Genomic DNA, 27799 nt, shown 5'->3' with positions numbered 1-27799 from the left:
GGAGTGGGGGTTAGCGCTGTTGCAGCAGCGTGGCGGGGGGGGTAGTTACCCTATATATAATATCAGAGGGACCCACTGACATCATCCCCAGCAGGTCCCCAGAAATGCATCAAGTTTGAATGCAGGGGAGGACCCAACACTGGTCCACAAGGGGGCGCTCTCCAGCTGCTTGAGAGCAAGTCTTCGACTCGTCCAGGTCAGCACATGGCAGGTTCAGTTCGGTGAGTAAGGGCTCGAATGGAAGGAGAACTGGAGACCCTCTGGCTCTGCAGCACTGGAGGTGCAGCCCCCTGATGTAATGAGGGTCAGGATGACTCTGCCTCTCAGCTAACCCAGTGCTGGAGTATAAGATCACAAGGCAGCCAATGAGAGGAGGTCATCTGGTCTGTTGTGCAGGCTGGTTTGCAAGGGGCTAATTGATCCTGGCGTCTCTTCCAGCTGCTCCTCGAAATGAGTCAGGATGTCAGGTCTCACAGCGGGGCTGGGCAGCTCGATCTCACGGTCTCTTCACTTCGAGACGAAAGAGATGCAGTTCTTTCAGCTCGCCTGCGTAGGACACGCGCTTTCAGCGGTTGGGTGCAGTTCTCAGAAGCGAAGCCCTACCGCTGCACTGTTCCGTGTTGACACTCTGTCGGTTCTGCCCTCCTCTGCACAACATTCCCCATGTCCTCGCCGTCCGAGCCTGCAAGCGTGTCTCTCTCGGACAGGGTGCTGAATTTACTTGAAGAGGTAAAGCAGAAACCCTGAAGGTAGCACTTGCGGACTTCTGTGAGGCCGCAGCGTTAGCGATTGAACTTGGAGCCACACGTGTCGGCGAAACAGCAGCCCAGCCAGGAAGACCGAGGGGCTTGTGAAGCCACGGAGGGGGGTGAAGAGAGATGCTGACTGGGAAGAGATTACTGGTCTCTTTGGGCTGGGCGAAATCCACCGCTAAGAGGTGCAGTGTGCAACTCGGACACTCTCCGGCTCGGGCTTCCCTGCTCCTGTAGGTTTTAAATGCACCTTTTAATTAAGACCTGGAAAACATATCCGATTGGACCTTTTATCCACATATTTGGCTCAATGAAGTCATTGCAGTCGGAGCATGGTGCAGGCAGCCTTAGTGCTGGGGACCCTGCTGTCATCGACGTGGGTTTGGGGGTTCCTGGCTTTGCTCCTGGGGAGCCCCAGTCCTGCAGGATCTGGGGGTCACCATTAAGGCAGCCGTGTCCAAACATATGGAACAGGTGATTAGTCAAAGTAAGAAGAGAGTCTGACTTGCCTGACTGATCAGTAACTCGCAGGTGTCCCCAATCTCCAAGAACAGGGGATCTGTGAGACTGACTGGACTGGGCTGGATCAGGGGTGACCTATAGAATAGTCTTTTCCATATGGTCCCATGGGCTGGGTTGTTCTATTGTGTGGTGGCTGAGAAAATGATAATAATAATAATAATAATAATAATAATAATAATAATAATATGTTTTAATTTATGAATCTCCTTTCCAAACCCAAGGACTGTTTCCATTGCGAATAAAGAAAAAGACTAAAAAAAGTACAATAAAAATTAAACATGGCAAGAAAATGAACAGGAGCATGCGGGTTTCTGGAGTGGTGGTAGCTCAGACAGCGAGGGCCTCTGGCTCCTGACCGGAGGGTCCTGGGTTCAATCCCGGGCAGGAGCAAGCGATGGAGCTGGCTCTCATTCCTTCCAGACGGCTCCCAGCTCCACTCAGCCGGCTTTCCCAATGAGCACCGGGGGTTAATCCTTCTGGGAGTGATGTCCCTGCCGTGGCGTGATACTGACCACCTCACCTCCACCTCCTGTGTCGGCTGGTCGAGAACGATGGTGACCCTTGACCCCCTGGTTCCCCCCTGGGCCAGGTGTGGGCGATCAGACGTAGACCCTGGTAGAAAGGGCAGTCTTGAGTGTGGATGTGAAGAGAGGGAAAGAGGTTCTCTCTCCCGGAGTCTGGGGAAGGTCATTCCACAACACTGGAGCTGCGACAGCATCAAGGACCAGAGTTCAGAAACAAATCTAAAACACCAGCCTTTTGTCGGGGTGACGGTGGCACCCTGTGTTTTACTGTGGGTTACTGGAGTTCAGACTGGTATATACCCCAGCTCCCACGGCGTGAAAGACACTCGCAACCTCAGTGTGCGCGTAGAGGTGCTGTTGGAGTACACTCCCCTGGGTCCCGATAATCATCACCCCCACCACCACCTTTATTTAATCTTATCACCTCCGCTGGCCAGTCCAACAGACAGAGGAGACCCGCGTGTCCGCGGCTCTGGGGGGAGGAAGACAAATGAACGGGATTAAAAGCTCGCGTGCCAACGCCGGAGCGATCCCGTGAGAGCGGATGGGAGAGTGTGGACTGTTTTGCAGGATCTGATATGGGCTGCGGGATCGCTTCACCGCCTTGGATCGACGGGACGCGCAGCGCAGTCTCTCATCGGGAGCTGAAAGGCCGGGGTCCGAGGGGCACGAGCGACGAGCGCGCCTGCAGGTCGTAATCGCGGAGCAGCGGACAGGCGCCGGGGGGTCAGACCCCGACCCCGACAGGTGAGCAGCGCGGCCGAGAGTCCCGTTTCTGCGGTCTGGTCTTGGGGGGGGGGGCGGAAACGGGTGTGAAGCGCTCCGCCGGACCGCGCTCGGTCGTGAAAGAGCCGTCGACGCCCGCTGCTTTCATTTGATTATATTTCTGGTTGTCACGGTCGTCTCATTAATGGGACCGTCACTCCCAGACTTCAAGATCCACTGACATGGCACCTCTTTCCGTCAACTATGACACGTTTTGTTTCCAGGCGTGTTGTGAGTTATGGCCATTTCCTTTAAGGGGGGTGGAATTCAAAGCGTTTGCTTCAGCGGGCGTCTCTTGGTATAACGCAGATGCCCCCCGGTCTTGGCGGGTCAAGTCCCGGGTTTATGGTTTGTACTGTAGGTATGTACACTGCCACAGCAACACGCTAGCTCGCTCCGAGTTCATTAGGATCACGTGTAGCGCCCGGCCGGTCTTATCACTGTCATGCGGAAAAGCAAGAACTGCAGGAACTGGTTGCCAGCCTCCTCTCAGATGAAACATCTGTGTGTTCTCGGTCACAATAAAAGGAGAAGAGGGACGGGAGGAGACGAGACGGCATCGCTGGAGACCCGCCTTGTACAGATCAATGAACATCGTTTCTGAGGTAAGACCACGCTCTCCTGCTCGCCTTAGAAAGCTGTCTGAGACTAACACCTCGCACAGCACGCTTGGTCTATCCCCATCCCTTTGGCAAATGTGTTAATAGTCAACTTGTTTGTATATTGTCTGCACTTTGTGTTTTTACACCTGTTTTAACAATCGAGAGACTTTCTGTCAGTAAGAATTCCACTATACCAGTTCATGTACCGGTTACATACTGTATGGCAATTAAGTTCAAGTTCAAGTTCAAATCTTGTCAAGACGGACGAACGAAACTGCTATTTAACGTCGGGGGGGAGCGCCCCATGCACGTAATGACGCGTTGGAGAAGCCAGTTAGAAGGGGGCGCGCGCCTGCGGCAGCCGCTGAAACCCGCGCTCGAGGAGCTGGCGGAGCAGGGCTCGCGCTTGCCCGCACAGAGAACGAGGATCGCCCTGTGTGAGAGATCCGACACGGGAACCGCACACACAGCGCGGCCTCGCCGCCTGCTAAACGTCTGCCCACGCCTCCAGTAATACAGGTAGGATGAGGTTAGAGATTCAACGTCAAAACTTTTGATGGTCGGTGAGTGTTGCCATAGTGCCGCGCTCCTGATTGGACAGATCTACTCACCGATTTGAAAAAGTCCGCGATATACGAATGGCAAACAAGGGTATCTACATTTGAATCGTTCAGTGTTTTTTTTTTTTACAGTAGAAAGGATGTGCGTCATCTCAAGCGTTTCAAACGCAGTTGGTATCCTATATGCAGGATCCTCTCCTGGCAAGAACAGGCACGAGGCAGAGTTCACCCTGGCTGGGGTGCCAGTCCAATGCAGGGAAGGCAGACACACCCACACCAGGGCCAGTTAACCCACCAGCACGTCAGCATGTCTTAGGACTGTGAAAGGAAAGCAGAGCAGGCAGAGGAAACCCATGTGCAGCTGAGGAGAACATGCAGACTCCACACAGAAAGCCCCTGGGGTCTGGATCCGAACCCAGGGCCCCAGCTGTGAGGCAGCAGTACTGAGCACTGTGCCACACTGCGGGTGTTTCCCGTGGGGTGCACACAGGATACTGCAACTTTCAGAAGACTTGTAGTGTGTGATAAGGAAGTAACTTGTGGGCAGGTTTTAAAAAAAGTGTTTTACTCTGAACATGATCGTAATCACCAGGCACACCACTGCCTTTTCAGGGTAACTTCAAGCTGCTTGACTGCATTGTGGGTTGTTTTGCAAATCTGCCTAAGAAATACCCATCTATCCATGCATCCACTTCCTGACCACTGTATGCAGTTCAGGGTTGCAGGGGAGCCGGAGCCTATCCCAGTAAGCAGTGGGTGCAAGGCAGGGTACACCCTGGAGAGGACACCAGTCCATCACAGGGCACACAGACACGCACTCACAGCAGGGACGGTTTCCCAGAATTCAGTTAATCTACCAGCGTAGACTGTGGGAAGAAATCAGAGCAGCCTGTCGGGGAATCTTTATCAAAGAAGAGACAGGAAAGGTGTTCTCATTCACCCAGTAAGGCATTGATTCAAACTGCGCAGTAGGGAAAGACAGCAGCCACCAGTCTGTGCAGCAGGTGGGAGCTGATTTCAAAGTAAAATGGAGAAAGGTCCCTTATTTTATACACTTAGCTGATGCAGCACCTCAGCTTGTTCACTTCATTATGGTTGGTTAGTAATACTGCGACAGGCGAGACAGTGATTTTCCAGTCCTTCTAGGTCTTAGCCTTGAAGGACAGAGAAGGCGACTACGTGCAGTTTTATATCTGCCTTTTTTGCTGGGGCAGAGATAAACATTATTTAAACATCCCGTGCCCTTGACTCGCTGGGTACAGTCCCACTTTGTTCATAGAATCCAGCTGCTTTTACAACACCGCTCTGCCCGTAAACGATGTTTTTAGGATAAAACCCTTTTCTTCAGTAACCTTCCATTACAATCAGGAAGAAACCCATAGGACCCTGGGGAGAACATGCAAACTCCACACGGACAGCACCCCAGGACCCGAACCCGAGGTGGGGGAGGGGCAGTGGGTCACATGGCACCGACAGTGGGGCTCCTCCTGTTTCAGCACAGTGGAGGGGCGTAGGGAGGAGGTACAGAGATGGAGCATCTCTGCGGGTACAGGACTGGGGGGCTCTGAGAGGCAGCTGGCTGGTGCAGGAAAAGCGCCACGTGGTCCAGGTGTGGGGCGGGCTGGAGGGCCCGCGGGTCTCCGCCGAGCAGCGGCCCGGCCCGGCTGACCCTGTTGTTGCGCGCAGGATGCGCTGCCTGCGGAAACCCACGCTCCTGGCGGTCCTGGTGTCAGCGCTGCTGGTCGTCGCCCTGCTGCGCTCCTGGACGCCCAAGACCTCCCCCGCCGTGGACCTGCGGCCCGGGTCGGGCTCCGGCGCCGGCAGGCTGCTGGAGGAGCATCAGCGGCTGGCCGCGGATAAGTACGAGCACATCCCCTACCGCGTCAAGGAGAGCGTCGCCGGGTGAGTGTGAGACCAGGTCCGCCTGGTGACCACAGCCATGGTGACTGTCGCTAGGTGGGAGGGATGTGCGCGGGCAGGAAGCACTTCCTCACGTTTCCTCTCCGGGTTGGCCGGCGTCCTGTCCACGAGACGACAGCTGGGTATTCTTGGGGTGAGAATGAGCCTGGCAGGGAGGGGTGGGGGGTAAGAGCCCTGCAGGGTTCGAGGGCAGACCTGGTGAAGACTGCTGGATCTGGAGGTGGGGGGGGGGATTTCTACATCATGTTTCCAGAATAACTTCAAGTGACATAGCTGAGACTCGTGGTAATGGTAACAGAGCCTGGTAATGTTACTGGCCCCCTGCTTTCGCCAGGCTGTGGTCGTTCCACAGCTGCTGTGGATCCGCCACAGGTCCTCTCCCGGTTTTCCCCACCCCCCAAGAAACCAGCCGGATGGCGCCCCAGGAGACCCGGAATGGTGCGCCTGCTTTTCTCTGCCGTGGTGCCACCCCGCCCCCGCCCACCCCAGGGCGCGGGTGGGTGCCGGACCGGAATGACGGGGGGCTCCTGTCTCTCCCAGGCTGCTGCCGCGGAACGACTGCGCGTGCGAGGGCAAGGGGGCGGCGCTCGGCCTGCCGCTGCCCCAGGCGCTCTTCCCCCGCGTGTCTGCGCACGCCCTGCACACCGCCTTCGCCGCCTCCGAGCTGGACGAGGTCAAGCGGCGCCGGGCCCAGGAGTACCGCAGCTTCAAGACCAGGTACTGGGCCCCCGTCTCTGTCGGCGGCGTGCTTGTAGACTGGCTGCCAGCTCCGAGAGGTCAGATGGGATGTATCGCTGGCATCGACCACGTACAGTGTCCGAGTCTCAGCACTGCCTTCGTTCAGGGGCGCTGGCTGATCTGTAACCAGACCTACAGAAGGGAAAAAAACACGCAGTGGGTGTGTCTGGTACACGGCCCCTCCCACTTGTTTGCCACGCCCACTCAGAGGCGTGTCCGGTGGAAGGTCACTCCCCCCACAGGGGCGTGTCTGGTGGTTACTTCCACCTGTGGCTGTGCCTGATATCATCTCACTCCTACCAGAGCACCCAGAGGAAACCCATGTGAACACGGGGAGAACATGCAAACTCCACACAGGCCACACCCCAGGAATTGAACCCAGGGCCCCAGTGTTGCAGGCAAGCAATACTGACCAACAGTCTCAAATCACCTTCAAAAAGATATTTTATCTTCCGTGCTGTTGCCTACTTTCATCTCTTGGCTGAATTGATCAGTTCTTCAAGGGGATGCTAGTGAACAGCAAAGATGGTTTGATCCTCATCGCCAAACCCGCAGGGTGGGCGAGCTTGGCCATGCGCCACACTGTCCAAAAAGCAGCCAAGGGCGCACAGCAGGGGGGGTGGTTTTCGAAACACGGGTGCGAATGTTAGGTTTTCAGGTCCTGGTTCTTCCAGTAATGTTTTCCTCCTCTCTTTCGGTTCAGGTCGCAGACACCAGCTGACCAACTGATCGTGGCCAAGGCAAACAGCCCCCTGGAGTACCCCACCCAGGGGGTGGAGGTGCGCCCCCTCAAAACCATCCTCATCCCAGGTGAGGCTAGCCCGCACGGAGAAGCCCTGAAAGGCTTCGGGGTTTAATGCTGAGTTTTGGCTGAGGGCACCTTCCGTGTGGAGTTTGCATGTTCTCTGCAGGCTCGTGACGGTTTGGGTTTGAAACCTCCAGTTTCCCTCCTAGTAGCTGAAAGACACCCTGGCTGAGCTAATCAGTGTCACTGAAGCTGCCCCAGGAATGAGGAGCTTTCCAATCATGGATGGATTCACGGATCAGTGAAATCCGGAGTCTCGGAGCTCTACTGTGGCCATTCGATTGAGGCACCAGAAAGGAGGAGACGGCATGACCATGCACACTGGATGTCAGACCTCGGAGGGTGGCCAAGGAGGGGAATTAAATGGATCTAATTAAGCCCGTTCCTCCTCCTTCTCCAGAGGCCCAGGGCTGCTCCTAGAGTAGTGATTACCCACCCTGTCTCTGCTTGTAAACACTGATGGTTTTGAATTGATCTCCTTGCTTCTTCAGCACGGCCTGTGGTCCTTCGTTTTAAAAAGGCGCGTTGTCAGAAGTGTCCCTCCGCAACTTCGGAGTTCGCTCCCTTATTGGTGTGAACAGATCTTAACAGCTGGATCGGACATTCCCACAATGCCCGTCACTGGTGCAGAGGCTCCCCTGATGACAGGTGGGGTAACAGCTGAACGAGGGCTCTTCCAGACCTCTGACAGGGGCACAAGCTTTGTTTGCAGGGGCACCACTTGCTAATCTCATTCGTGCTTTATGAAGGCTGAAAGGACATGCAAAAATAATGATTTGCATTGGAAATGGCAATTATTCTGGCCTGGAGCAAAAAAAAAAGAAGAGGATCAGGGATGGGAAACTACTGCCCTAGAAGACGGGGTGGGGAATATTCACTACAGAATACACAGGCCCGAACGGGGTCCTTCCCACCTGGACATTGGAGCAGGCAGAGGAAGTTATGTTCCACGTGATGCTGCAGCTGCTCGGCTGATGTCATCCTCTGGGGCTCCAGGAAGCGCAGGGGAACTGGGATTGCTGACGGTTCCTCTGAGTCAATTTTGCATGCATGCTGTTTTTTTTTTACCAACACTTGCTCCCTGTCCTACTTATCCTTCTCCCCACTGGAGCGCTTCTCAAGCGTGCTCATGGAAACTAAGTTACTGAGAGGAGCAATAACTTCTAGCTGGCTGGCTGAATGGTTGCTTGTGGAGAGTGGTTAGCAGGGTTGCCAGTAACGAGTTGACGCCAGAGTCTCATCCTGCCACTTCTGGTAAAAGAAGCCAGGGTATCGACTTCCACAACCTGGCTGGATAATTTGATCCAGACACCTGCAACTCTCTGCGTAAAGAAGCTCCTCCTGCTCTGAGATAGAAATGCACAACATACCCACTCCACACAGAAAGCACCCCAGCAATCGAACCCAGGGCCCCAGCACCGTGAAGCAGCAATGTCAGCCACTCAACAGCATGCTGGAAAGAAACCTTGCGCTGTGCTCTTGGTGCACCAGGGGTGGTGAACGCCAGCAGGCGCGGGGACGAGCCCCTGGTGAATCTGCGGCGCTCCAGTCGTGCCCGTGCTCTCGGGGGAGTGGGGGAGGAGTGGGTACGTGGCTGGGCCGGGGTACACCGGCGCACTGGCGCAGCGGAGAGAGACGGCTTCTGCACCAGAGCTGGAGCAGGAGGCGGGGGAATGGGGTCCCTGCGCCCCCTCGTCCCGGCCTCCCTCTCCGTACCCCAGCAGTAATCAGCTGCCCCCCTTTCTGGCATGGGGCGCACTTGCGAGGCCCCCTTCATACGTAGCCATCGCGGCTCAGGGAGGGGTCCATAGAGCAATCCGGGTCTCGGCTGTTGACTTCCAGCCATCCGGACGGGAGTCCCTGGTGGAGAGGTGGGGATCCGATGCCTCAGATGGAGGATTTTATGTCTTCCCTTCCGCCTGTGTCCTGCCCTCTGGACGCGGCTGTTTCTCCAGGTTCGCTCGTGGGGCGGATGAACGTGAACATGGTTCAGATTCCCTGGGGGGAGGGGATCGAGGGGCTAAAGTGAGATTCAGGTCCAGCTTTACGTCCCTGTTTGTTAGAGGACCGGCACGTGTTGTCATGCGCCAGCAGCGCTCTGGTTGCGGAACGGTGCTCCGGCAGTTTAGATGAGGGGGAACTGGAGGGGAGCTGGGCTGAGCTGGGCGGAGCTGGGCTGAGCTGGGCCAACATGGACTCTTGCTTCTCACAAGTAGTCGGCCTAATAGCTCAGCCAAAGGGTGGCCGCTCCTACAGCACAGCGTCCCCTGTCGCCGCGTGAAACGTTCTGAGCCGGAGGAATGAGCGCCCCCTACTGGTCCATATCGCAAGCAACCTGCTTTTTCTCTGAGGTCTCCCATTCCGATACTGACCAGGCGGCCTTGCTGAGCTTCTGAGATTGACGACGGATGGATTAATGAATCAGTACTAGAGGGTCAGAATACTCACAACACACAGGGATGTTCACCTGCTGACAGTATTCCGTTCCCTAGACCTGAGGACAGGAAATAGGAACTGAGATGCTTTTGCAGTGTTGAGTGTGTGTGGCTGTAGAGATATGTTTTTTATTTTTTATAGAGCAGTGACTAACACAGCCTAGTCTTGAGGAAATCTCATGTCAGCGATGGACACAGTCTTGCACAAGATTTGGGGCATATGCACAAGTGAGATTAGGATCATAAGTTAGTCACTCAGCTTGGGGTTTGGTGGGTGAGAGAGTACGTGATTAGGATTAAAGCCTTCATTGAAGTACAACACACTGTTGGGGAAAAGGGATCCCTACAATTTCATCACCCGCACCCTCCCAGTTTTTTCCACCCTGCAGGACCACTGACAGGGAAGATCTCAGACACCAACACCTGGTGTATGACGTTTCTAACCATCCTTTTTTTTAACTGCTTCTTCTGATTGAGGGTCATGGGGGAGCCAGAGCCTATCCCAGCAAGCAATGGGCACAGGGTGGGGTTCACCCTGGACGGGACGCCAGTGCATTGCAGGACACACACAGCCACAGACACTCGCACCAGGGCCAGTTTTCCCAGGAGCCAATTTACCTGCCAGCACGTCTCTGGACTGTGGGAGGAAACCCACAGGGAGAACATACAAACTCCTCACAGACAGCACCTCAGGACGTGAACTTGGAGCCCCAGCACTGTAAGGATGCAATGCTGACCACTACACCTTCAGTGTGATGTTCAGTGATAATAATAATAATTGCTTACACTTAAATAGCGCTTTTCTGGACACTCCACTCAAAGCGCTTTCCAGGTAATGGGGACTCCCCTCCACCACCACCAATGTGCAGCAGGATGATGCGACGGCAGCCATAGTGCGCCAGAACACTCACTGTGTTCTCACATGTTCTCACACATCAGCTCTCAGTGGGGAGGAGAGCAGAGTAATGAAGCCAATTCATAGATGGCGATTATTAAGAGGCCAATGGGGAAATTTGGCCAGGACGCCGGGGTTACACCCCTACTCTTTTCGAGAAACGCCCTGGGATTTTTAATGACCACAGAGAGTCAGGACCTCGGTTTTACGTCTCATCCAAAGGACGGCGCCTGTTTACAGTATAGTGTCCCCGTCACTATACTGGGGCATTAGGACCCGCATGGATAGGACCCACATGGACCGCAGGGTGAGCGCTCCCTGCTGGCCCCACTAACACCTCTTCCAGCAGCAACCTTAGTTTTCCCCAGGAGGTCTCCCATCCAGGTACTGACCAGGCTCACACCTGCTGAGCTCCAGTGGGTTGCCAGTTGTGAGTTGCAGAGTGATATGGCTGCTGGTGTTTAGTGATGTTTAATATAGACCAGTACAGGACATTCAAAATTACCAAAGGTATGGACAGTCACCTGGAGGACTTCTTGAGAATGAACTGTGAAACATGACAGGAGACAGCTGGAAACTGCAGGGAAGTGCATTTAAAGCCCAGAAAAGGAGACTCTTCTGTACGCAAAGGGTGGTGGGAGTGTGGAATAAGCTACCTGACCGTACTGTTGAAGCCGATACCCTGTTTTCTTTCAAGAAAGCGATGGATGAGGTCCTCGAATCAACTAAGCGATAAAAGCAATCACGATCTATGGGCTGAATGGCCCTACTTGTTTGGAACCTTTCAACCGTTCAATCAATCTCCCTCCCCCCTGCCCCCGTGTTGCACGGCTAAGTCACCAGGGCCCAGCGGGGCTCGGCTGTGTGGGCCAGGCGCCCTCCTGCCACCCCATGCCCCTTCCTCCCTCTGATTGGCCGGGGGGTGTCTGTGTGCATGGTGGGATGGTGGGCTGTTCTAATGGGCTGTTCATCTGTCCCTTCAGGTCTGGGGCTGCAAGATCTGTCGCGAGACTCCTACACGGTACGTCTGCTCACCTCCTGCTTGGCTGGCCTTTTGTTATTGTTGGGTTTTTTTTAAGAAGAGGTGTACTTCAGACTCATACATTGGGGTGACATGAAGAAGATCTGCCCTCTCACCCCACCACGCCACCCACCCATAACCTCTGCTGTAAAACAGAGCCTGGCTGTAGCTTTATTAAAATTATTTTGCTCTTTTCCCATCGATCCATTATCTCACTGCTTTATCCAATTCAGGGTCATAGGGGAACCGTAGCCTATCCCAGCAAGCAACGGGCGCAAGGACGCCTGTCCATCACAGGGCACACACAGACACAAACACAACAGAGGCAGTTTTCCCAGGATCCAATTCACCTCTGTCTTAGGACTGTGGGGGGAAACCCATGCGAACATCGGGAGAACATACAAACTCCACACAGACAGCACCCCAGGAGCAGAGCTGAGCCCAGGATCCCAGCACTGCGAGGAAGCAATGCTAACCACTGCACCTAGTGCTGCCCCTAAGCTCTTTTCCTGGATGACTTCGGCTTTCTGCAGAATGTCCGGTATCAAATCGCTGGAAGTGTGACAGCTATCTGACAGGACAGGCACACTGAAACTGAAACCAGAATAAGGAACCATGTGGATTTAGAGCAGAGTAGGCTAGACTTCCTGCAGGCCTGAGTTCTGTTTTCACACTGAACAAGCGAAATTGGAATGCTACACAACCAGACTGAGAATGAAATACTCATTACTGAATGTTAATGAGTTCCGATAGATCTTGAGCACTCAGCAGGTCTCGGATATCCCTCTGTCTTTGGAAACTGATTTTGCATTTATTTCCCAGTGCGTAACAAAATAGAGCAACAGGATAAAGAAATACCCCTGGCAATTATAGAGTATTAATAATGACCCCGTTCTCGCTGTCATGTGTTGTCAATCTGTTATAAGGCAATAATGTTTTTCAGCATTACTTTTAGGATTTATTATATGATATGTCCTTGAAATGTCTTGAAAGACGCTCCTGGTGGAAATATAAGGCATGACCTTTAAACCGTTCTAAAGTAATGTAGAGTGCTTGTGCACTGCAGGCAGCACAGTGGTACAGTGGTTATCATTGCTGTCTCACAGCGCTGGGGCCCTGGTTTTGAGTCCTGGGGTGCTGTCTGTGTGGAGTTTGCATGTTCTCCTCTGTTAGGTGGGTTTCCTCCAGGTGCTCCAGTTTCCTCCCATAGTCCGGAAACATGCCGGTAGGTTCATTGGCTGATGGGAAAATTGGACCTGGCGTGAGTGTGTGTGTCTGTGATTGGTGCGCCCTGCCTGGTGCAGTGGCGTTTGTTCATTGACTGACAGGTTGGACACTAGAGTAGACCCAGACAGCAATTATTTGCATTGGACACCATAATGTTTTTAAATAGGTTTTACAACAAGCCACATCCCTTTCAGTTCCTCTTAGCTAATGTTATGTGCATTCTGGTTTTTAGAGACAACTGCTACTTGGCCTGTTTATTCCCTCGCAACGTGAGCACAACCAGCATGGAGAACGTTTTGAAGCTCTGTTCGTTATGTTCTTCAAAAGTCTGTGTAAATACAGTGTAAATTGTTTACACAAACACAAGGTTTGCAGGAGAGAGGAGGCCAATTTAGCTTGGTGGATGAAGGGTTGCTTGCGGCGAATGATAAGCGGGTTGCTAGTACCTAATTAATCCAGCCACTTACTGTAAACGAAACCAAGGTATCGACTTCAACAACTTGATCTAGACATGGATGAACATCGAAAATGAAATTTGATCCAGACTCCTGCAACCCTTTGTGTAAAGACATTCATAGTGTTCTGAGATTTAAGTGTAGTTTCCACTTGTGCCCCCTGGTATGTGTTTCATCGATGCTAAACAAATCCACTTTGCAGACCCGGTCAGTGCCTTTGATTTTAAATCCTTGAATCTGGACCTCTTGCAGTCTTCTGTTCAAGGCTAAAGAGTTTCAGTTGCGTCAGGCTGTCAGTCTAGGACAGTGGTTCTCAAACTTTTTGGACCAAGTACCACCCCTAATCCAACCAAAGCATCCAAGTACCACCTACAAGTCATGATCTCATTGGAACCCCAGAAATTCTCAATGACCAACATGAGCGCGCGTGCACACACACTCACACATACATATAATAAATATTATAATAATAAACTTTATTTGATATAGCGCCTTTAAAGGTGGCTTCTCAAAGTGTTTTACAGAAAACAAACATCAACTAATAAAAAAGCACCATTTCAGTGAGAGGGGTGAGCCTGTTTAGTTGAGCAAAGCAGATGTGAATTAATTTTTCGAGCCTTGATACAATTCACAACCGAGTCTAACAGATATTAAATCGTCAGGTATTTTCTTGACGGCAAAGGTCTCGCGGTGGATGTTGTAATGCGTACATAAATTTCTGGAGCAACCTCTCTAATTCGTGCAACTACACCGTTATGTCGGCTTGTCATTGCTCTAGCACCGTCTGTACAAACTCCGACGCATTTTATCCAGTCGAGGCCATTCTTTTCGATAAATTCATTCAGTAGCTGAAATATGTGCTCTCCTGTAGTTCCTGTTGGTAGCGGTTTACAGAACAGAAAGTCTTCATGGGACATGCCCTCAAACTCGTATCTAACGTAAACGAGCAAATTGGCCAAATCGACTACAGACTCATCTAATTGCAGTGAAAAACATCTGCTCATCTTAACGCGCTCTATCAGTGTACTTTTGATATAATCCTTCATTTCAATAATTCTATGAATGACTGTGTCTTTCAGGGGGAGGGAGGCAGCAGGTTGAGCTGTTTAGCAGCTTTTTCTCTACACATAATACGTGTCAGCTCTTTTGCCAACGGTAAATAAGGTTCTTCAAAAATAGTGTAGCTTATCTGCTTTAGCAATACGCAAGCTTGCATTTTTCCACGTTTCCGTTTTTATTTCCGTATTTATTTAAAGTTTTTATTTCATGCGCATGGGAGCGAAACACAGAGACGCTCGGTGTATTTTTCTCAAATTAGAACAGTTCTTAAATATTTTATGTTATCACGCTTTCGTGTGCTCACAAGATTACCTGCGTTCGTGGCACGCATTTCTATGCATTCCTGTGTTTACAACGTTGGCATTGTTCCAAAATCACGCACATTCTCCTTCCTCCCTATCTGCTGGAGATACAGTAGCTTTTTTTAAATACAATTGGTCACTTGCATCCGTAGCACGCATTCCTACAGAGTGGTATAGAATTACAGAGTATCTCTTGTGTCCACTGAAGTATTAGCGCGCACTGTATCGTAGTACGTAGGCTGCGTATTCGACACGTATTAAAATACAAAATATGAAAACCCGTCCCGATGTTTCAGCGCACACGACACAGTTCCAGGGTCATTTGGCGTACCACTTGGCGGCACTCCACGTACCACTGCCGGTACGCGTACCACAGTTTGAGAACCACTGGTCTAGGACATTACTTTGGGAATAGTCAGATCGTGGTTCTGTGGATTGATTCTAGTGAAGCGTTCTCTTTACAATACCGTCTGTCAAATGTAAATGTTTTACCTGCTTTAAAAAAAATGAGTGACTGCTGTATCCAATTCAGCGTTGCAGTGGAGCCTATTCCGGCAAGCAAGGGACACAAGGTGGAATACACCCTGGACAGGACACCAGTCCATCACAGGACCCACACAGAGACAAAGGCACACAATCATACCAGAAGCCAGTTACCCTGCCAGTGTGTCTTTGGACTATGGCAGGAAGAACAAGCAAACTGGGAGAACATGCAAACTCCACACAGACAGCACCCCAGGAATTGAACCCAGGGCCCCAGCGCTGCGAGACAGCAAAGCTAACTACTGTGCCACTGTGCCTCCCATTACTGGCCCAGTGTAAATAAAATGTACAAGGGTGCAGAGGAGGCTTTTAGAGATTGTTGAGCTGTTGTCACCCCTGTTGTGTTTCCAGGTGAACCTCACAGCCACGCTGGGGACGTTCGATGTGGCGGCAGAGGTGGAGGGGGTGGAGTTCAAAGGTGAAGGCGAGATGCACGTGTCCCTGGCCAGCGCCCTCTTGCCCAACCTGAACCGGCAGCTGCAGTTCGTGACTTACACCAACACACTGTTCCACCCCAACACTGCTGACACAGGTGAGCCCGGGCTGTGGGACCCGAAACTGGGTTCTGATTCCGTATTCATGATCCTGGTCGACCAACCATTTATGGCGGGGCTGATCCCAGTCCGGACCTGGTAGGTTTGTGTTCTAACACAGCGCCTACTGAGCTTAATGGGCACAACTGAATAGTTTCTCCCAGCTCTTCAGGTACTGCTGCTTTAAACAGACCTTGATACTGAAGACACACTGACCCCCCCAGGACCGGGACTGCACACCCTGCAGACACACTGACCCCCCAGGACCAGGACTGCACACCCTGCAGACACACTGACCCCCCCCAGGACCAGGACTAGACACCCCGCAGATACACTGACCCCCCAGGACCAGGACTGGACACCCTGCAGACACACTGACCCCCCAGGACCAGGACTGGACACCCTGCAGACACACTGACCCCCCAGGACCAGGACTGGACACCCTGCAGACAGACTGACCCCCCCAGGACCAGGACTAGACACCCCGCAGATACACTGACCCCCCAGGACCAGGACTGCACACCCTGCAGATACACTGACCCCCCAGGACCAGGACTGGACACCCTGCAGACACACTGACTCCCCAGGACCAGGACTGGACACCCCGCAGACACACTGACCCCCCCAGGACCAGGACTGGACACCCTACAGACACACTGACCCCCCCAGGACCAGGGCTGTACACTCTGCAGAGTGGGGGAGAGTTGGGGTGCGATGGGTTTGGGGGGAGTTGGGGGAGGGTTGGGGTGCGATGGGTTTGGGGGGAGTTGGGGGAGGGTTGGGGTGCGATGGGTTGATGAGCTGACTGAACACCACAGTGTCATAAAGTCAAGATTCCAGGCATCCCTCGTGGAATGAGTGGGTGGGATCCTGAGATCAATTAACTAATTGCAGCCAAATGAGCTGGCTGATCCTCTACAGTTTTTTGTTAGCTTTGTTCCTTGATGTGTTTGTTTTTTATCCCCATTCATTTTGCAGTTGTTGGGTTTCTTTAAAAGGCCCACACTGTGCTCTCCAACAACTTCAGCTGCCTCAAAAAGAGCCGTCCTTTGTTTTTCTTGTTCAGAATAAAACCTCTTTTGTTCCCAGTTCAGTTCCAGCCCCTGGGCACCCGTTTTGACCCCCGCATGATGTAGCTGCATGCAGCTGATTTGGGAATTAAAAGGTTTCTGTGCTTCTGTCGTTGGGGTGGGCAGAGACATCACTGTCCTTGTGGCCCCGCCCTGTCCCCACCCCCTGAGGCTCCAGCGGATGTCAGGATTGGTCATGAGTGCCGCTGTTCCTCTCTCCTGTATCTTTCAGTGCAGCTCGAGACGGACGGTCACCTGGCCCTGTTCACCATCAAGGTCCGACATGGGGTCACCCCCAAGCTCTACAACCCAGGCCCCAAAGGAGGTATGCCCCCAGATTTGAGAAATTCCCAACTTTGTGCCCAAGATGTGCCTTGAGTTTACTGTACTTAAGTACCATTAACAAGCCTGTGATTGTCAGCTCGTTTGAATCGCACTTAATATCCTTAAATTAACAGTTGAGTGCTACAGCCTGAAACAGTTTTGAAATGGTGTCACTAGTTTCCCACAGTGGACTACAATAAGACCGCCATGTGCTGTTGCGAGAGAGCAGATTCTAGCACTTCCTGCAGGAGATGCGGAGGGATGACAGTCTAGTCCAGCGGTTCTGTTCCTGCTTGTAGGGACCCACAGGGGTTTGGATTTTCTCTTAATTGAGCTCTTAATTGAGTCAGTGTGCGTCTCTCCAAGACCAGGGCTGCGGTCTTCCCCCTGCCTTAGGTTGTGCAGGAGGCCAAGGTGATACAGCTGCAGCCTCTCTCAGTAGCAGCTGAGAGGCTGACACCTTTGAAAGTGACAGGGGGGACCCCCCTTGCTGCTCACAGGAGCCTGAACAGCAGAAAGGAGGGGCTGGGCTTGGCGGCCAGAAGTCCCGATTATTCATTTCGTTTCCAGCCGAGGCGATTCGAAGTGATCCTGGGTTGTAGTTGACGTTGCAGTAATGGGAGCAGTGTAGCGCGGCACAGGAGGTGTCCAGTAACAGTGTCCAGTAACCTCCGGGATTGGTCTGGGCTACTGAGGGTGCAGTTCGAGCGTGCACCACCGGAGGGCGCTCCAGGGCGCACCATGGCCAGCATGCCCTCTAGTGTTGGACGGTGGTGTCATTCCTCCTCGGCCTGCTTTCTGTTCCCAGTGCAGTTGACTGAAACAGGCCAGGCACCTTCGTCAAGTGCAGGTCTTGGCTTGGGTAAGGGTTGATGAATGCTGAGCGCGGCGAAGCGCCGGAGCCCCCTGCTCTCGGCTCGTCAGGGGGTCTCCCGTCAAGCGCCGTCCGGAGACCCACCGTCTCCACCCCCCTTGCTTCCAGAGTACAACATCAGCGCGCTGGTGACCATCGCGACCAAGACCTTCCTGCGCTACGACAAGCTGCAGACCCTGATCGACAGCGTGCGCCGCTTCTACCCCACCGTCACCATCGTGGTGGCCGACGACAGCGAGCAGCCGCAGCCCGTGCGCGGGCCCTACGTCGAGCACTACATCATGCCCTTCGGCAAGGTGAGCGACCTGGAGGACAGCAGGGTGGACTGTGGGCTTCACGGCTGGCCACTGGTGCAGTCAATCAGACACAGCGCCCCCTAGTGTTTGCCCTCCCCCCCCCCCCCCGTGGTTCCTTTTGATGTAGTTTCATATCTAAAGAGGTTCCGCCGATTATTTTAATCTGCTTTCAATGAAACAGAAGCGCTTGGTAGTTTAACTTCTCTCTGGAGAGGAAGGAATGTGGTTTGTGCCGCCCTGTCTGCAGAGGAGTGGGCTCGGCTCAGGTGGCTAATCTGATGTCCTCATTCTGGTTGTGGGGGGGTGTGGGCAGGGCAGCCAGCAGGTCCACACTCTTCACCTCCTCAGTAGCAGAGTCTGGAGCCAAACAGGAGACTCTGTTCAGAATCAGACTCAGTTCCTTCAGACTGTCAGTGTAGGACACTCCACTGAGACTAAAGAGACTCAGTTCCTTCAGCCTGTCAATGCGGGACACTCCCTTCAGACTAAAGAGACTCAGTTCCTTCAGCCTGTCAGTGGAGGACATTCAATGTATCTGCCTGCAATGTATCTGCCTGCTCTATCTGATTCCAGAGCAGTAATATGTTTCCTATAATACTGTGACCAGAAGTGTACATAATTGTGGTAAATAAGACCTCATTTAGTAATTATAGTAATGTAACACCCCTAAATAATATAGTTAAAAGTGTATATCCTAATATTTTGATTGCCTTTTACATTGCTTCCTCATTGTCAATGTGACCATATTAGTTGTTTTTCACAAGCAGCTCCTTTTGCATCAGTTTCCCATCTTATACAGTATTTTCGCACTGAGAGCGCTCTCAGTTCTCCAGTAAATGCAAACTATTTCTTTGCTCTTTGGGATTATGAAAGCAAAGCAGTTGGCCTAGACGAAGGATTCTAAAGGAAAAACTAAGTTATTAAAGTAAACTGTTTTTTTTTTGCCTAACTGTCAAAGGAACTATCGGCTCTTGCTCTCTCATTTCCTCAGGGCTGGTTTGCAGGGCGGAACCTGGCCGTCTCCCAGGTGACCACCAAGTATGTGCTGTGGGTGGACGATGACTTCATCTTCACGGGCAGCACCAGGCTGGAGAAGCTGGTGGATGTGCTGGAGAGGACCACACTGGACCTGGTGAGCGAGTCTGTGACCGGATGACCTGGCCTGTCGCCATGCCAGCCGCAGCTCAGAGATCAGGCGTGGTGGGAACAGACAAGGGCGTTCGTCTGCTGTGGCTCTTTCCCACAAAACTGTCCGCACTCCAGGAACGGCAGTCTGGTCCACTCTGGGTTCTACAGTGGTGTGATGCCGACTCCCCTGGCGTAGCAGTTTGATCCACTCCAGTGTTTACCAGCTGCGGCGCTCGGGTGCACATTGATTGAATAGGCAGAAAAACACCGCAATGAAAGCTCATCTGCAGACAGAAGTACTGACACTCTTTCTGCAGCAGAGCGGCTCATTATTAGCTTTAATAGTGTAACGCATACGGCCACCATTGGTTGTGAGAGCCGGCTTACCAGCGCGGTGATGTCACCGCCCTTCCCTGTGAATAGCAGGGACCGCAGCCGCAGGGCTGAGGGGAGATTTCCCTTTGGCTCAAGAGGCTGGGTCCCTGTTGAGTGATGCCGGAGGCCCAGGTTTGAGTCCCTGACGGTGGGGGGGCCGACCTGAGTCGGCAATACCCACGTGAACCCCGAGATCGCTACGTTTGTTAATTGATGCTGAGCAGTGATAGCTTTAAGTTTATGGGACACTGAGCTGATTCAGAATGATCACGGACACAAGCACTGAAGCCCCATTGCCGAGCTGAATTCACGTGCATGGTGAACCGGGGTTCAGGGCACTTTGAGAACGAGCGTGTGTATGGATCCCAATCACACAGCCTGTGCCGAGGGGTTCAGACCTACAGGGCTTCCAGGACGATGGATGTGTTGAGAACTTGCTGTTGGGGGGCGGTCAGTGTGCCAATCGGCCAACAAGATGGGATCAGCTCTCCCTCTTAATCTTCTGGCTGTCCGGGGTTCCCTGAGGGTCTCCCAGAAAGTGTAGTTCTCCGATTTCTGCGAGGCCCCTAAATCATAGCTAAAACTACAGGCCCTGGGTCTCTACCGGTTTTGGGTCTCTTTTCCAGAACTAATCCTAGTTCCCTGGTTTCTTGTCGTCTCCTACTTCCCAAAGCTCCCCAGTTAACTCGCTGGATGAGAGAAGGGTGCTACAGATGAGCTGGGTAAGGAGGTGCAGTCCCACTGGAGTTCATATTCAGACCCCAGTACCTCCAAACCCCCAAACCCCCAGATCCAACAAGCCAAAACTAGAGACATCATATTTCACGTCTCGAATGCTAGACAGCTTTCTCCCATTCTCCATAGGACAGCGATAGGGGTTCAAGGAGGATCCCCTGTCCCGGAGATCAGGCTAGCACCCCAGAAACTGAGCTCTTGTCCCCCCTCCAGAAAAACCTAGCGCGTAACCACAGGGCTCTGAGTTGACATGCCGGGAAAGGCACTATATACCCAAGAAGGGTTACTGTGGGAACATCTCTGTCTCCGACATTGTTTACAAGGGTATCAGCACATACAGAACAGTATGTTAAGTGTAGTATAGTGAGTAGATATCGCGAGACAAAGAATGAGAGAGCAGAAGGAGAGAATATATGGAGTAAGGGTGTGATTTTTGTAGTTAATAAAACAGTTAAAAGAATCTAAGAATGGCTCTTTATTAATATACTTAACATTAAGCACGTATTGGTGCTTCCTAATATCCGTGCGTCCCTGCTCCCAGAACAGTTATCCAGCGCTATTAAAAACATCCTGGCCTGCTTCCCAGAGTAACTGCCTCCCAGGTCTGGGATTTCTCTCGCTGCTGTATTTCGGGAAATGACCGAGCTTGCATGTCCCTCTTCCCCGAGGCGTGACCTTTGCCCCAGGGAAGGGCCTGCAGGAGAAGGGAGCCAGGAGCCAACACACTGGCAGGACTTGCCAGTTGTGCCCATAATGCCAGGCTCTGTTCTTGCCCGCGTGGGGGGCAACTTGAGAGCAGGACGCAGCCCGGTGGGCGGGTGGCGCTGGTGAAAGGGGGCCGTTGTAGTCCCGGCTCGGGGAGGGGAGGTTTACAGAGCGGGGCCAGATGCCAGGCCTGCTGGTGGGGCCTTGTGGAGGAGCTACCCCGAGAGGAGGAAATGGGGCGATGGTGTACCCCTCAACAAGAACTGAGGGGTTTGTGCACAAACGCGCTCCCTCCCTTTTTAAAACAAAGACCAAGCCAGTGTCCTCTGGGAAGGGGAACGTATTTCCCAGAAGGGTCTAATGGACATCACGTCCTTCCCTCTCCCTCTTTCCAGATAGTGGTGATTTCAAGGGGACCCACCCACCTTCTGGGGTGATGGCGCTCACTGCCCCCTGCCAATGTGCCGCTCCTTACAGCCCGACGGGCACAGGAAGGGGTACCGTTGTGCAGAACCACACAAAACCACACTTGAACGTTCATGAGCAGCGTGTACCCGCACTGTGGAATCGCCCCTTCAGTGGTTTGGCATTGGCATTGAGGGGTGTTGCACAGCCTGGAGCGTAGCAGAACCCCGGGCCTGAGAGAGAGAATCCTTGAGTGCTCTCCTGCAGCTGGGCACGGGTTGTTTTCCTGCTTTGTCATTGGTCTGTATGCTTGACGGCGCGTTGCTGTGTGTCGGCAGGTAGGGGGCGCCGTGCGGGAGGTCACTGGCTACACCGCCACCTACCGGCAGACCATCTCCCTGGAGCCGGGAAGCGAGGAGGGCGACTGCCTGCACACCCGCCGCGGCTTCCACCACGCCATCGCCGGCTTCCCCAACTGCGTGGTGACGGACGGCGTCATCAACTTCTTCCTGGCGCGCACCGAGAAGGTGCAGCAGGTGGGCTTCGACCCCAGGCTGGCCAGGGTGGCCCATCTAGGTGAGTCCTGTTCCCATCTGACCCGGGTCCGGCCTTCGCCAAGCCCACTTCCGGCTCTCTCCCCAGCTCTCTCCCTGGGGCTGAGCTGCAGTATTGGCTCAGTCAGTCTGGAGCGCTACGATCATGGTTGGCAGGAGGCCCAGAGGGCACTGTGACACTCGAGGACTGGTGTTGCCCCGTCCCCGAGCCGAACAGTCCTGTCGGTCTCCAGTTATGTCTTGGAACTACTACTATTAGTTCGATTTTATGATGATTATTTATACGTGTCTTTGTGCATGGCAGCTAGAGAGTTGTGGTAATGCACTGGTTAACATTGCAGCCTTGCAGCACTGGGGCCCTGAGTTTGATTCCTGGGGCTCTGTCTGTGTGGAGTTTGCATGTTCACCCCGCGTTTGCATGGGTTTTGTCCCACAGTGCAAAGACGTGCTGGCAGGGTAATTTGGCTTCTGGGACAACTGGCGCTGGTGTGAGTGTGTGTGTCTGTGAGGGGCTGGTGTCCTGTCCAGGCTGTACCCTGCCTTGAGCCCCTTCCTTGCTGGGATAGACTCCAGCTGCGCCATGACTCTGAACAGGATACAGCCGTTAGAAGATGGATGGAGTTCAGGTCAATGTACTACGTTGCCAGAAGATTGCAAATAACAAAGCATGAACGGCTCTAGGTCATACGGCACATTTGGTGTTGCAGCATTACGAGGTCTGTAAAGTTAGACGAGTGCACTTAACGTCCAGAGCACCATTCTGTGATTTTGAAGGCAGGAGTCAAAGCACGACGAGCTGACGTCTGTACTGTTGCCTTCCTCCTCCTCCTCCTCCTCCTCTCCCTGCAGAGTTTTTTGTGGACGGGCTGGGCTCGCTGCACGTGGGCTCCTGCGACGACGTCGTGGTCAACCACGCCTCCAAGATCAAGCTGCCCTGGGCCCAGTCCGAGAGCGACCGGGCCTACGCCAGGTTCCGCTACCCCTCCTCCTCCTCCGACGCGGCCAACGCCAAGAACGGCCTGCTGTACTTCAAGAACCGCTTCCGGTGCATGTCCCACAACTGAGCCCGCCCCCCGCCCTCGGCGCCAGGACTGCGGTCAGCCCGGCCTCCTGGCCCGGTTCAGGCTGTCTGGTCGCTCTGTGGCCTGAGTCCGCAGTTCTGAAGCAGATGTCCCTCCAGATGCCAGAAGACTTTGGATGTCGGCTGTGCTGCCCCCCTGCTCTGCGGGGTGCTGCTGTTTTTTACCAGAATGCTTCAGGGCAGTCGGCCAAGGCAGGAAAAGGGGGATTGAATTCAAGGGGGGGGGGCGAGGGGGTTAAAAAAAACTTTTGTATCTGTGCCATGAGTTAAAAGGCCTTCTGAGGTCATGGGGGGGGGGGCGTGCTGGGCTGGATCAGGCTGTGGGGCTGGAGCTCGGCTTGGGCGAGCTGCGGTGCGGTGTGGGGTTTTGCAAGTCGGTCCTCTGCACCTTCAGAATCGGGCGGTTCAGCCGTGGACTCGGCCCATCATCATCATCATCATCATCATCATCATCATCATCATCATCGTTGTTCTGCAGTGTTGAAGGGATCAGAACACAATGCCCTTTGCAATGACCCGGAGAGCACATGTTTATACCGAGCGATGTTTGACATGTTGCGGGAGTCCCACTCCGCATCTGGGCCGGAGCCCAGAGCCCTTGGCCCTGCTGCCCCACAGCACGCTGCAGCCAAACGCCAGGAGGGGGCAGCACCGTCCGCATGGAAGCAACACGCCGGATCGCGGCTCTCTCGGCCCCTTCCTGGGAAGGCGGTCTGGGAGCCGACGTTGCCCTTTCGGCGGACGGGAAGGGCCGTCCAGGGCTGCAGTGTTTGAGCTCCTGGAGGATCTGTGAATCAGGCAGCTGGAGGCGGAGTGTTCATTCCGCTGTCGCCACTAGATGGCGACAAACGCCACTGGATTGCAGTGCGCGGCCGGGTCCAGTATTATTACGCTGGTAGTAAAGTTATTTTCCTTTGATTATAGTCGTTCAGTTTTTTGGGGGGAGGGGGGTGACTTTTATGTGTCCGTTTCGCTTTGTTGAAATCGAACCTTTCGGAAGGAGCGGCTCTTTCCTCCCGGTTTAACGATTTCCAATCCCCGGGATTTTCCGTCCTTTTTTGTTTTTGTTTTCCGATTCCAGGATTTCGGCCTCCCGAACGGCGAGGCTGGAAACGCTGTATTAACGCAGCGTGGCGGATCTATTCATCACTAGCGGGTACGAAGACGGAGTGCGAGACCCAGGCGGGATTGTATTCTCAAGACGCAGGGCTCGCCTTCATGACTCCGGGCGTGAAGAGAACAGCAGCCCCCTGTTACCCGCGGGAAGCCGGGGACTGATGTGGGTTGCAGACCCCTGCTCTTCCCTGCGGCGTGGAAACAGAAAACCAACCCCACCTCCCCGCCGCCCCAGACTCCCAACACTAGCCGAGAGGAAAGGGACACGGGTTTTACCCACAAATGTTGTTCCGGCTTTCCCCCGCGCGTGGACGACCGCCAGTGGGTGGGGGCGGTGGAGTAATACTGGAAGAGCGGGATCATTTTCAAGTTTCCCTGGAATCCTGTCCCCCCCCCCGACTCGTGACTCCACTGAGACCACTGTACTGCGTGTGGAGCTCCGACAGCACCAAGGAAGGACTTTAATGTGCAAAGGAACAAGGAAAGGTTTATTCCACGCTGAAAAAAAGAGATACAACGTTTCGGCTGTGGGGCCTTCAGGTGTCAATGATTTTTTATACTAAAATGGAAGCCTTTGAGGTCTTCTTTTGAATATAAAAAGTGCACAATCATCTCACGGTGTCCACCTTCTGTTCACACGGAAAACTAGTGATTTGACCATTTTTCCGTTCTTTTTGATAAGCGTGTTAGTGTTAATTTTTGTACACGTGGAAAAGTTCTCCATATGTCCATCTGTGCTTGGTACAGTACGTGTTTGCTCGGCTTTAAAACCTTTGGGTCGCAGTTCTGTACGTCAACACTAGAGGGCGACGCCAGACAGGAAAAGACGGCATGTGTGGCAGAAACATCTGGTTACCATGGTAACTCCGTCTTCCGCCTGCCAGCAGAGACTGTGGAGCTTCTGAGCTCAGAAGACCCCAAACCTCTCAGAATATTTAATTTATATTTAATTGAAATAATTGAACAGTAAGGAAATTAAAATCCAGCACGCGCTGGCTCTAGGAAGGCTAGAGATCTGTCCACGACTGAAGTAGGCCGCCTTATCGAATGTTTCGCGAATTCACACTTCCTTCACGAAGGGAGGATTCATCCCAAAACTGCCTAACAGCAGCCAGACGAGTAAGGACGAGACTGTCCTCAGCAAAGAACTAGATCCCCCCGATCCAGGGTCAAAGCCTTGAAGTGTAGGAGGAGGGACTTTGTCAGTAGCTGGACTAATAAACATCGTGGGGACCTGCAGGAGGGGTGTGTCCACTTCTGTGACTTTGCGGCTTGCAGTGACATCACTGCGCACCATCACGCTCCTGTTGGGCACCATGGAGCTCATAGGGGCTTCAGCAGAGGAACGGCTCTGGAAGGTGGGCATGTCCTGCAGGGGTCTTTAACAGCCGCCGAACCGTGTGGTTGAAGTCAGTACTCCGGCTTCCTTCAAGAAACAGCAGGATGAGATCCTGGGACCAGTTATATGGGAACTACTGAACAGGCTAGCGGCGATGAATGGCCTCCTCTTCAGTGCTGACGTTTTGTTTTTGTTCTGTGTTGAGAATTTTCAATTCCAAACTAGGTGGATCAAACTTGGAAAAACCAAAAAAACAATTGTGAAACGTTTGCACTGCAGCCTCCTGGGGCAAGATCACAGTAATGGAAGGATGTGTTCTCCAAATTCCCTACCCTTAACAGACACATTTAACACAGACATGATCTGGAAGGTGGAAATTGTAGATCATTTGACATGCATATTGTTTTACACCACTTTTATGGGACTTTGAGTCCAAGGTCACTTATTGTGAATATTACTGCACAGGGAATGGTCTTATGTTGGTATGAACAGTACAGTAAACCAATGGAAAGCCTTCAGTGTGTTGTACTTCAGGAGCTGCTATGTGCAGTTCTAGTTCTTGAGGGCCGGAGTCCCGCAGGTTTCAATCGGCAGCTGATTGAGGCAGGGACTCCTGTCGGGCTGATCCAATTAATGATCTCCATTAAGTAATTAATGAAGAGGCCATGCGGGCGTTGCAGACGGGGATGCCTCCTCCCTGCTCCGGATGATCCAGTGAATCAGATGTACTTTTTCGGGACAATATCCGACGGTGAGGAAAAGCAATGTCCAAGAGTAGGGCAGGAGACTGCTGCCCACTGCCCACTGCCCAGTGCCCAGTGCCCAGTTTTACCGCTGTGCCATAAGGAAAGCTCTTGGCCGCAGCCACACCCAAACCGGGGCAAAGTGGCCAATGAAGTGGGGGTGTGGTCAGTTTCGAGGACCGTGCTTGGATTCCCCGACAAGTCCGTTGGGATAACATATTTATTTCATTTTGCTTGAGAAAGTGGGAATCTTCACTGAATGGGCTGTAAAAGCATGTTTTTTTCCTTTTCATCAAGAAAGAACTGCACTTTCCTATATATTTAATTCCATTGATCTGTCCTGAATTTGAGCCACTGTTCCACCAGAATGTGTGTGATCACCATTTCTTTATTTCCATCTTGTTTTTCTGACCTGTTCTATGTTGGTTTTTTTTCTAAAGGATGCACTGAGGTTCTGAACAGAGTCACCTTACAGATCTTACAGTTCTTGTAAAGACAGAAACCTTTGCAGTATTTGTACAAACCTGCATTTTAAAAAACAAAAAAACCCCGATACATTTCTGGGTTGTAATGCTTTGGTTTGACTTGTTTGTATAAAAGCCGTTCTTTGGCGGTAATAAAAGTTGCGGTTGTGCTAGACTCCCGCCCGTGTCTGTCGGAGGTGTAAGTGTGCCGTGGAGAGTCAGGATCCGGGTGAAGGGTGGACTGACAGGAGTGGCGGGGCTCCCTGTCCTGTGCCCGGGGCTAAGGTGCAGAAAAGCTCCCTTCACTGAGCAGGACATCAAGCGCAGCTCGATCACAGATTGGGGCCCAGAGCCCCACCACTAGTAAGAGGAGTTTTGGGGGAACCCCTTGAAGGCAGGCTCCTGTAATATTGTTTGAACAAGTTCTGGTCAGGGAGGCTCAGATAAGATGAGATCTTTATGAGCCATATACAATTTCTTGTATTAGGAATTTGTCTTTTCGCAGACCCCAGCTTGCTCTCCCTGAGACGCACAGACACACAGACACACAGACAGGGAGAGAAGCTGGGGGTCAGAGCGCAGGGTCAGCCATTTATACGGCGCCCCTGGAGCAGCTGGGGTTAAGGGCCTTGCGCAGGGGCCCAATGGAGTAGGATTCCTCTGCCGGCTGTGGGAAACGAACCGGCAACCTTCCAGCCCCAGGCGCAGATCCTGAGCCACAGAGCCCCTGCACCCCCCCCCCGGCCTGATGTTGAGGCACATGTGAATTCAAGCGATTTCCCATCATTCACCCCCCTTAATACATTATTGCTTTTCAGACATCAGCTAAGCAGTGTTCTGAGGCTGAGTCATGTCACCAGTCAGGCCTGTATTATACAATATCTGCCAGGGTGAAATGTGGTAAAAATGTAGCTGAAATTGCCCCTGACCCA

At 52.9% G+C, this 27799-nt stretch overlaps 1 protein-coding gene and 1 long non-coding RNA gene across 7 annotated transcripts in view; one reads left to right on the top strand and one right to left on the bottom strand.

Annotated features, from left to right (window-relative positions):
* Positions 1-27042, top strand: part of LOC148678384 (beta-1,4 N-acetylgalactosaminyltransferase 1-like) — a 29843-nt gene extending 2801 nt beyond the window's left edge. For 3 of the 6 annotated variants that reach the window (XM_088633403.1, XM_088633402.1, XM_088633405.1), the window contains exons 2-13: positions 2369-2545; positions 3092-3168; positions 5412-5627; positions 6186-6362; positions 7087-7193; positions 11502-11539; positions 15477-15657; positions 16961-17053; positions 18035-18222; positions 19214-19354; positions 21909-22146; positions 22974-27042. In XM_088633403.1, the coding sequence (XP_088489529.1) occupies positions 5413-5627; positions 6186-6362; positions 7087-7193; positions 11502-11539; positions 15477-15657; positions 16961-17053; positions 18035-18222; positions 19214-19354; positions 21909-22146; positions 22974-23188 (1593 nt within the window). In that variant the 5' untranslated portion in view covers positions 2369-2545; positions 3092-3168; position 5412 and the 3' untranslated portion in view covers positions 23189-27042. Of the gene's footprint in view, positions 1-2368; positions 2546-3089; positions 3169-3200; positions 3729-5411; positions 5628-6185; positions 6363-7086; positions 7194-11501; positions 11540-15476; positions 15658-16960; positions 17054-18034; positions 18223-19213; positions 19355-21908; positions 22147-22973 lie in introns of those variants that run through there. The other 3 variants (XM_088633407.1, XM_088633406.1, XM_088633408.1) reach the window with 3 other exon arrangements.
* The window catches only part of LOC148678382 (uncharacterized), a 104940-nt gene that overhangs the window by 36629 nt on the left and 40512 nt on the right, over positions 1-27799 (bottom strand). The gene's annotated exons all lie outside the window — the stretch shown is intronic.

This window comes from Lepisosteus platostomus, chromosome 1, assembly GCF_059453375.1.
Source record: "Lepisosteus platostomus isolate fLepPlt1 chromosome 1, fLepPlt1.hap1, whole genome shotgun sequence".
Taxonomy (NCBI): domain Eukaryota; kingdom Metazoa; phylum Chordata; class Actinopteri; order Semionotiformes; family Lepisosteidae; genus Lepisosteus; species Lepisosteus platostomus.
Note: the sequence above shows the minus strand (reverse complement) of the source record. Positions and strands in the feature narration are given on the sequence as shown.